This window comes from Opisthorchis viverrini (genome assembly GCF_000715545.1).
Source record: "Opisthorchis viverrini unplaced genomic scaffold opera_v5_385, whole genome shotgun sequence".
In the NCBI taxonomy this organism is placed as follows: Eukaryota; Metazoa; Platyhelminthes; class Trematoda; order Opisthorchiida; family Opisthorchiidae; genus Opisthorchis; species Opisthorchis viverrini.
This window is the reverse complement of record NW_008752037.1, coordinates 403,783-414,414: the sequence shown is the minus strand read 5'-3', so window position 1 is coordinate 414,414 and position 10,632 is coordinate 403,783. Positions and strand designations below refer to the sequence as shown.

Here is a 10,632-nt window from a genome sequence, read left to right as displayed (position 1 = left end):
TGTGTTCTCGATTGTGAAGTCAAATTGGGAACCACATTTCTTCTTCATCCATAAGTCCCCAGATATAGACGAAAATCTAAATGAAACACACTCACAAGCAAATGTAACATTCTTACTTCTATGACGGCGGTGACCCAGAAGCATGTTTCAGTGCAACTATTCGGCGAAAATGTGACGCCCATAACTGCATCTCATCGTCGGCTGCAGAAGAAAACGACAAACAAGGATTGCAACGCCTACGCCTGAACACATCCAAAAGGATTTTGAAGCCATTGTGTGAAAGAAGGAAGACTTACATGCAGTTTTAGCCCTTCAAGTTATTTATCCAAAACTTCAAAATTTTCTAGGACAGTTGTAGTTTAAGCCTACCAAAGGTGGAATGTATATTTTTGTTAGCTGCCATTACTGACAGCATTTTCTCCATTAGGTCAAGTAGAATGTCGTAAAGATGCTTTCTTCAGGTGTGTTCCGCATTGGATACAAAAATACTTTGGGAGTACCTGAAAAATAATTACGTCACCTTTTTCCGTGCAAACTCGGATTGAAGCAGTCAGCGGAGGTTTGTGTCAGAAAAATCCCTTTATCGATGGGGTGGTACTCCATCAGAAAAAACGAGGAAGTCGACACAGTTATTACGTATTATGAACTGTTCATGACATAAGCATGGTGGCCTTTTATCTTCACCGGTATACCTACCTCTTGACACCACAATATACCTAACTAGTGAGTTTATGGGCTATCATATCTGCTGATTCGCCAATATGTTGCATGTGACTGCTGACCCGCTCCATGGTCTAGTGTCGTAAAGAGACCCAAAGAAAGGAACATAACCGATATATTCCGAACAAGCGAGTGCGAGAGTGAGAGTGCGTGCGAAAGAGAAAACACAACGGTCTCAAGCTATTTATTGGAGGGACACTGTCTGCACGCACACTTTCCAATCCGCACGTGGTCAAGCTTCAATACAAGGCTGTGACGCGTTGCATATTGAGGGGGCGTTGTCTGTCTGGTTAGTATCCAGCGGAGCTGAGGGTCTCGGTGAATTTCGGGCATTCAGTAGTTGCTTTCGGGGATATGATCCTGCCGATATGTGCGGAACAAGTAAACAGTGTACTAAAGTGGCCCGTGTTCTAGAGTTTTGGCAGAGTCAACAGTTTGAAAGTGGTTTGTGATCGGTCGATAAATCGGAAGCTGAGGCGAACTACATGCAGCAATTAGCCTGGGTATGACAATCGTAATACCGCCATTGAAAAGACATTCTCGGGTTTGTGGAGAGCTCCCTAATATAGATTATTTCCAGCAATCCGTGGGGCCAAGTTAATTTACGCGCAGAACTCTAAAAGCCAAATCCTCCAACTGAAGGTTGATCTACAAATGCTGTGCTACAAATTCAATAATAAAATAATGAAAATTTACAAACCTCAAATCGTGGTACAACGTCGGCTTCCATACACCAGTTTAGGAACTGCTGATTCCTAACAAATTCTAAAGTTTGCACCCACTTAAGTCCACGTGTTGACAAGATTGCGAAACCACGTGTTGACGCAAGCAACACGCCCGATGACAAGGTCAAAGAACGGTCTTTATTCAGGTCAAAAGCAATAAAGGCGGTATAAACGCAAAACTAAATAACGAAAAGGGGAATTGCATTGTACAATATAAAAAATATAAGGAAGGAAAAATCACCACCCTTCAAAGCCAACATGGTTCTCAACAGTCTGCTAACTCAGTCCACCTCATGCAACAAAGAGATCAACAAAAATTTGCTCCAGCTGCAAATGCTTCTCCCGATCCGGAGCATGCGCCTGGAGTACTTGAGCTACTATCTGTCCTCTACTCTTTGCAGAGAGTAGTTGTGATGTATGCCATGCCCAATCTTGTCCGAGGTACTATTTACTGACATTTCCCGAATATTGCCATCACTTCAGAACTCGGCCGCTATCGTGACCCTCACGATCTGGACAACCACGAAATCTGCCACTGGAGCCTATGACCCATTGAGGGGAAAAGTTCGGTGCCTCATTCCAGTGTGAACCAAAATCTCTGTTCTGACTTCCAATTTGGTTTTTTAGGTGGGGTGGAGTTACCGTTTTCTCGCCAGTATCTCCTCACCGCTCAAATCCTCTGTCCCATCTTCTTATCCAACGCACTTATCTAATTCATTTTCATATGCATTATCTTCACTGGCAAATTACTCCTTCTATACCGTACGCTCAGCTTTCTATGTCACTCGGTCGCACTCTGGCCCTTTTCTGTTGTTTTTATTTTGTAACGCAGTAGGGGTAGTATCTGAAGTTGACCTTGAGAACCCCAAGAAGGCGGCGTTAAGTACCGATTGCGACTTCCTTTGTCCAGAAGATTGCATGAACCTGGTGGACAACCTCAAGGAAACTTTTAAAGTAACATTCCCACGGCTACAAAATTAGGAATACCCATTACAACCAATGCTTCGCTGGTCTCTGGTGCCGGTAGAGCAGAGTCCTCAGGTGTCTCATCTGAGGGAAAGTGTACAGACTTATCAGTAACAGACAGTGTTTCCTCGCTGGGTAGTAAATTTTTCGTATTACCCTTAATGGACACCGTCGTCACCGATAGGCGTTCCCAGCTGTTCCACAGGGCATCCATGTTCGCCCAATACCATCCTCAACTATGGGAGAATCCAAGGTAAATTCGCCATCAACGGAGGATTGTGCGGTCTTGTGTGTTTAGATGCAGTTGACTTCATGGCACCAGAGAAAACATGAAGTAGACCACGTTTGATCGCTCGGTGTTCTGGAAGACCGACCTGTTATCGGAGGCATTCGGGTTGGATATATCAAGACAGACCCATTTTCTTGTGCAAACTCGAATCTGAAGTGTCGAGGTTGACTAGCTCGGATGTTTGTTCACTGATGGTCATGATATTCAAGACTTCCGGACTGTTACCTACCCACTTATGAAACGAGATCCGCCCAGACTCATATCTACAGATTCCACTGATGCAATGCAATCATCTGCGTGAATGTTTATCTTTACTGCCAAAATTGTTTTTTCGACAGTAACATTTTTGTTGACATCAGCAACACTACGCAGAGAAAAAAGCAGCATACAATGGGGAAGAAGCGCCCCCTGACGGGTGCACCTTAAGATGGTAGACGTCTGTGGTTCCAGCATGCGGGTCTGGTCCGAAAATAGCCCATCTTAAGTCCGCCAGATGTGTGTAGGGATGTTTCGGAGAACCCATAGGTTGCTCGATAACCCAGTGGGAGACTGTGACATTTGGTCCTACCAAAATTTAGCTGCCATTTCCGAAAATGCATGCAGCTGAACACTCACAAAGTGTATCCATTTGCTCAGCAAAAAATACCCGTAATTATAGTCTCGGTGATGGGAAGTGACCCGACAGTGTAAGCACAGTCGGCGTCCAAAACACAACCGTTAAGCCAAGGCTGTATGGCAAAGCTGACTTTCGTGGTAAATTTGATGTTGGGACAATTTACTGATGGTACTTCTATGTGCGTCGCTTCTCCCTCTATCCCAAGCTCCTCCACCGCGTCGACCGTTAGCAGGTTGGCATCAGAACCATTGCCCAAGAGAGCATGAGTCAGGACAGTCCATTTTAGCCCAATCAGATGAACTGGTATGAAAACAAGATGGCTCCGGAGTCCTCAAACTACCGTTGAGTTGACGTTGGCATCTTTCGTAGACTTATTCACCATTCGTTGTGTGCCTTGAAGCAGACGGTGAAGTCGCTGGCTGCAATTCTAGAAGTCGCACTGTGTAAGAACACGACACTCAAATGCTCTATGATTGGGCCCTAGGCAAGTGAAGCGGAACTTGATGCCTTTCAGTCCACCCAGCTTCTCGACTCGAGGTAGGGTGTTAAGCGCATCACATCCTGAAAGGCTGTGAGACTGTGAATTTTAAGGACAATCTATACTCGGTTTCATAGCAACGACGTTGATGTGGGCTTTTCTGGGTGGCTATTCTAAGCCTAACCTGCCTACCTGATTAACATATCTTCTTGAACTGGCACTAACACCGTGGGAATTGGAAGCGATGGATACACTTCTATCAAGAAAGGATACCAGGTGATCAAATTGCAGCTCTGGTCCCGAACGTGGTACGTCGTCTGCCGCCTCAGCCTATTTTTGTTGCAAGTTCCAAGGTAGACGTTCTATTTTACGCTTGAGTTTTGTTGAGCACTTTCAGTTCTCCTTATAATGCATCTGTCTTAATGCCAGTTCACAGTTCACCATTTACCTTATAAGCCTTCGCAAGGCGCCGACGTATCCAGGAGCGATGGATCCTTTAACTGGTAGTTCGTTCATGAACGACTGTGCAACGTCGTGCGGCCTGCAGAACTGCGCCCCGGTAATATCCATGACCTTTTGATAGCCTGCCTCTCCAGTGAGGAACATGCGGTGTTCGACGACCTCTTTCACTTCCTCACGGCAATAATGAAGGTGTATCAACTTCGTTGCTGTCATTAGGAACCCTATCAGCTAAGCTGGTTTGGAACGCTTTCATGGACTTCCAAAATTCTACCGGATTCCCACTGAACTTATCCGTCCCTATTTTTAGCAGGTTGGGCCCTGGCATCAACATGTATTCCAACTGTTTCGTGCGCCGCGGTTCGAGTCCCAGGCCAATTTGTAGAGACTGTGTGCACTCCATTTCTTCTGAGTTGACCCTTGCTACAAATTGCTCAACCTTCTGTTGGTTGGATGAAAAACCACATTTGTAGAAGCCGGATATCGAGTTTTCATTATCGAAGGGCTCATAAAACAACAACATCTGCTTCCTGGACGCTAACTTCCGCTTTCTAATTTCTAGCTCCTTCATCTCTTCTGCAATCTCTTTCCCGATTTTGTCTTTCTATTACCGTATTCCCTGCTGGACCCTACGCTGCCAGCCACGTTTGGTCTAGGGGGGAATGTTGACATAACAAGGGAGGCTGAGAAATGCAAGTGTCACGGTCAACAATGTTTTAATTATCCTTCATTAAGTTAATAAATTCTAGGTTCGACTAAGTTCTGAGTAACTTGCCACTTCCTGTTCTGGTCGTGTTAATTCCAAAATTCAAAATTACAATTCAGTAAACGCCCAAGAGGTGGCAAATGGGGGTGGCATGTTACACTTTCCACCGATGGACCCACCGGTGGCTAAAAGCGGCCAAAGGTGGCAACCCAAAAATTTCATGATATATTTAATCGGTGGTGCATTCAAACAAATCGGTTTCAAAAATTACTTTGTAAATAGAGCTCCAGTATCCTGAGTATCCTGTTACATTTATTTTCAGAAGGCTTTTATGCAACAAATGCTATGTTTGGCTTGTATTCATTAACAAAATCAGTGGCAAAGCTAGCCACATTTGGCCACCGTTAGCCACCGGTGGCACTGTTTACTTGGCGTCCGAGATCCATAAAATACTGATATTTGATTTCTAGACTTGCGTTCTATGAAATATTTCCAGCGATCCTTAGGGACAAGTTGATTTACGCGCAAGACAAAAGGCCAACTCCTTCAACTGAAGGTTGACCACCAAATGATGCGCTATAAATTCAATAATAAATCGTGGGACCGCGTCGGCTCCTATGCACCGGTTTAGGAACTTCTGATTCCTGACGGATTCGAATGTTCGCACCTACTTAAGTCCACGTATTGACGTAAACAACACGCCTGTAGTGGTTAACGGCCCCATGGAGTCTCTAGTGAACTGAACAAATTACTGATGTAAGCCAGATACAAAGTCACAAGGAGAAAAATCCAAGTAAATTTTGACTCAGTTTAAAATAGGAGATTCCGTATTTCCGTATTCCGTTGAACCATCACACCAAGAGTAGTCCTATCTTCCTGGTATTCCAGATGTCCGGTGATCGAAATATTAATCCACAAGTGTGAATATGTTAGTCCAGTGTTTGTAGCTAAAATGTCTGTTCACGTTTAGTGTTAGCAGCGGTCAAATATAGCCAACCGGCGGTCACCACCACAGTCACTCAGCAAAAGTCTCAAAGTCACGTTCGAGTCAACAAGCGGGCGGTAGCGGTTGTATTTCAGTAAAACAAACTTTTGTACAGCGATGTGACCGATAATGATGGAAAAGATGATGCCGAGCATGAAAAAGAGCATGTTGCAAGTGCTACACGCCCGATGACAAGGTCAAAGAAGGCTTATATTCAGGTTAAGAGCAACTAAAGTGGTATGGGCGTTGTTCAATAACAAAGTTCAATAAATGAATCGACACGTACATGATCATCCTTTGTTAGTCAGCTTTTGTAGTTCGGGTAGTTGGGATCCGATTAAGTAGCGCAGAAATTGGGACCAGTATGAAGTTAGGATGTTCTTGTGTCCAACGGAAGCGTAGAGTGTTTTATTGGTGTCATTCCACCAAGGCTCCGAGACGGCCGTATTTAGATCGCGAACATAGAATGGAACAAGAGTCTAAGGGGTTTACCAGAGGGCGTTAAGATACAAGTCGGGCTGTCACCCAAAAGAGCAAGCAGCTGCGAATGCCTAAAATTTTAATTAGTGTAGTGTGGAAAAACTACCCGGCCACACAAAACTACCCAGGCACTCAAAACCACTGAGTGTTTGGGCAAGGATCGTGTGGAATGGTGACCTTCGATCAGTGCGACCGGATATGAGGGACTATACTTGCTGAATTAACTGCCACCACGGCCATATCATGTGTGTATTCATCAATGGGGCTGGTCGGAGTAGACAAGTATATGAGAAGCAGATCGTTTAATCGTGGTTTAAGCGTGCGCACCTATGTGGCTAGCTTTTTTGTCCAGGAGGTTAGCTGGCAATTGTCACGGAGTGCGCTGTGGTTAAAAACGGAGGAAGAATGTCATCAGAGGCTGCTTTTGGGACGGGTCAGTGAGGCCCATTCAGGAAGTGGGTGAGGGAGAATAGAAGTAACGGTGGGCGTCACATTGTCTACTGGATATATGCATGACTTTCTTACATTATTGGCCGCGCAGAAATGAGCGCTAACTAATCCTGGAAGTAAGGTGACTCTGGAGGAATTATAAGTGCAGAGCGAGACAATGAATCGGATATTTGTGCATATTTGCTTTGCTTGTCTACGAGATGAATTGACCACAGCAGAGCATAGTTTTAGCCCAAGGAAAAGAGGCAGGTTTTAATGAGCGGCCTTCTTTAAGGGTATCACAATACTGTCGTCTTTTTAGCAGCATTTTCTATCCTACCGCAGTCTATTTCCTGTCTTACTGGTGCATCACTAAATACTTATTCCAAAATCATGACTAAATTAAGGCTTCAGAACAGCAGTTCGACAAAAGCTTATTTCATTTTAGTTCTCAGTGGATATTGTCGGCATTATTGATAGGTATATTGGCCGGCCATTGGCTCTAAACATAGCCCATGTGCGAGGTTGGCACCGAGAGAACCTTGGAGGGATCGGCGGTGGTACGTGGAGTAGATTTAACTAGGCGTGACTTTTAGGTCCATGAAGCTGGAAAAAGGGGACTGAGTGTGGGAGCACTACATAGTTTCCACTAAAATAATTATGGGTCGCATTTTGTTAGCAGCTACCGCAACGATGATCTAAATCTGGCACGTAAAACTGGCTTCAAAACCAGTGTGTTGAAGGAAAACTCCAATTATACTATATCCATTCTCAAACTAAACGCAATATGCACTGTTTTACTCTTTGAAGTTTTCGTTAATCAACCGTTCTCCATAATTTTGGAACGCATTTCATTGCGTAGTAACATTGATATGATCCGGGTTGATCTTTGGACGTTCATCCCATATTTCTCTGACACCATAGGTTGAGCCCAGGAAGCTGGCCCATAAACTTTCAGCATTGGAGGTGCATACTCAAAACCTCAAAACCATTCCAAACAATCGCGATTTTTGCTAAAACTTGTTTGAGCGTACACACAGCCGAAGTTGGCACGGAGTTCATATTTATAATGGCTGCCATGGGTCGGCATAATGCCTTCGTGAGGACGAGCGGAAATTTTGCGAAAATGCTGGTTTCTTCACATGTTTTCTCCTGTATTTTATTCGGAAATATTTTGACAGATTATATGGACTACAAGGACGTCGTTTTGTCTTTGCGAACTCAAAATGAAGCAGCTATTGGTGGCTTGGATGGAAGAAACTTCCACTTCCTTGGAGCCGGCCTCTCACCGAAGAAGCCAAGGAATTTGCCGTGACTAGCAATAACGACGGATCTTTTTATGAAAGTTAACGCTCCGTGTTCATTGCACGCCTAGACTTACCCTTAGCTTCAACCCGTCTCCGTGATGGTGCCGTGGTGATATTAATTTTGTTCACGGTCAGTGCGAGTAGATAGTGTAAGTACTTCGGGGGTGTAGTGCAACTAAAGCGTGGTGACACGGTCTTTTTGGAGCACGGAACACTCTAGGCCAAGAAATAGCAGACACATGATGACCTGCGGGCCAGCTATCAGGCTGGGTATATCAGCCCTGGTACCGCAACACAGCACCATACTTCACTCCAGGGACAACTAGCACCTGAACGCCTTGAAAGAGGCAGTTGTTGCTGTCAAGGTAGTTATTATTCGCATGGGAATCGTGAAAATCTTCCAAATCGGTAATCGACATTCAGAGGGATGTATAAGGGAGTGACCTTATGCCGTTGATGCAAAGGTGTTTGACCGTATGTGAATACGAGGAACCTGCATCAGCCGAATTCGGCGTAACTTAAACGATAGCGACTTGTGCAATCGTCCACGACATTGTGTTGGGAACGGTGACGTGTTAGTGGGCGGTTCGAAGCTCGCGGATGAAGCGTGCATGCCCTCGTTGTTAAATCGTGTAAAGGTTTTTGGTTAGCTGGAATGCACTTGATTAAGTGGGGCTATTATGTACTGAAGCGTGGGAGCAGAGGGGAAAAAGTTGTGTTAGGGGTTTCAGTGAACCGTATATATGGTGTGCGTGTGCCGCGCGTGAAGAGGTGCCAGCTAATATGGGATGCTTAGTCAATCTACATGAATCAGTGGTTCGAAGCTTGCCGAGTAAACAGATCAAGTAAACTTCGATGTGAACCGTTTTTTCGCGATTGTACGATGATGATACATCAGGGCGCAGACAGCTCAGGGAAATGCTTGGATGCCTTGCAAAACGAACTGCATCAGACGCGTCGCACAGCGTACATTTAGTGTGCCCCCGTTGAATTATACATGGAACGGAATTTTCCAGTTCGCTTCAATTGATGTTTAGGATTCATGGAAGTCACCTCCACAATACGTGCTGCAACCAGGGTTAGCTCAAGCCAGCGCGACAGGCGGTCTACAAAAGCAGCATTCTGTTGAATCTTCCGTTTTCTGCGCCACAGAAGGTGGCGACAGGGCTCAACATGTTGTAGAAAGGGCCTTTGGGAAGAGGGTATGCAGTTAAAAGTAGGTTCGCTAACTGCGCGGCCATTGGCATCTAAGGGGAGAAAAGGTGCGGGGAAAGTGAACAAAGTTCAAAATAGGTTGGTGAATGTCCAAAGCTCGGTAGCGCAATGAGATGGGGTGAACCTTCCATAACTCAAGAAGGTTATCACCATACTCAGAAAGAGGCCTTGTTATAAGTGGTTGACTTTTAGGTAGTTTGCAAAAGGGGTGACAATACGTTGACATGAACAATGGGTTAGTTGAAGCCCAAACCCATGTGGCAGACACGAAAATTGTTAAAAGGTAGGCTGAATGCGATGTTCAGCGTGTTACGTGTGTGTAAGATGTGGTAGTGTTTTAAAGTTATAACCAGATACTGAAAATTGGAAATCACACACGGGAGGAGCGGTTGGGTAAATGGCCGGACTCACAACGAGAAAAAGTGAAAATGGAAATGGAATAATTCGAATCGGTAGCATATACCGAGTTTTGTCTCAAAAATGTGGTTTAATCTTGAACTAAGCAAACTCACTGGTTGCACTGTTGTAGGGAAGTCAGGTGCAGGGGATAGGTTGGGTGGGGACAAGGTGCTAATACATAAGGCGACCAGAACACCACATACGGATTTGAACTTGTGGAAGAGGCAAGCCGAAATCGTAGCACACTGAGTATGACTGCCGTATGCCATCATTGCCCTGAAATGCTTCAGTTTATGGACAGCCCCGTAACGGTCAACAAGGGTGCCGCGACCGGAGAAGGGATAAGCAATTCCGTAGCACCTGGTCCTGGGTAAGACGGAAATTGACACAGTCCGGCGGATGCAGGCTCACGGATAATTTCCCTTTCGGTGAAGGACCATGTGAATGTTTACCAGGAACCAGCCGTTTTGAAAGAATAACAGTTCTACGGGGCGTTTCGGCAGCTGCAGTCGAAGTTTGAAGCTTGGGAAGAGGGGCAAAGAAGAAAAAGTAGAATGAAAGCAGTAGCGTGTGGCAAGCGTCAGGTGGCACAAGATATAAAGGCGTCGTTGGAAAAATCTAAATGGAGATGGCAACAAGTTGAATGGACCCGGGAGAGGTGGATGCGTTTGCTGATCTAGAAACCAAGTAATAGTTGGGCCAGAATAGGTGCCTAGTTTTAGGAAGGTGAGAATTTTGTCCTCCTCCCTGCACAATGAGGGATGAACCGCCCACAACAGTTGACGATACCGATGGAACGATGAAGTCGGGTGATAATAGTGGGTACGGGAAAAGTTACTAGGACAGAACTGCGATCGG

General features: G+C 45.1%; 2 protein-coding genes across 2 annotated transcripts in view; one reads left to right on the top strand and one right to left on the bottom strand.

The window, feature by feature from the left end:
* Positions 1-4,400, bottom strand: part of T265_10542 (hypothetical protein) — a gene marked incomplete at both ends in the record, with an annotated part of 11,700 nt that extends 7,300 nt beyond the window's left edge. Inside the window, one exon of the mRNA XM_009176943.1 lies at positions 4,243-4,400. Coding sequence (XP_009175207.1) covers positions 4,243-4,400 — 158 coding nt within the window. The remainder of the gene's footprint in view (positions 1-4,242) is intronic.
* The window catches only part of T265_15180 (hypothetical protein), a gene marked incomplete at both ends in the record, with an annotated part of 60,607 nt that extends 52,442 nt beyond the window's left edge, over positions 1-8,165 (top strand). Inside the window, 2 exons of the mRNA XM_009176942.1 lie at positions 7,302-7,413; positions 8,035-8,165. Of these exons, the coding sequence (XP_009175206.1) occupies positions 7,302-7,413; positions 8,035-8,165 (243 nt within the window). The remainder of the gene's footprint in view (positions 1-7,301; positions 7,414-8,034) is intronic.
* Between the last annotated feature and the right edge of the window lie 2,467 nt (positions 8,166-10,632).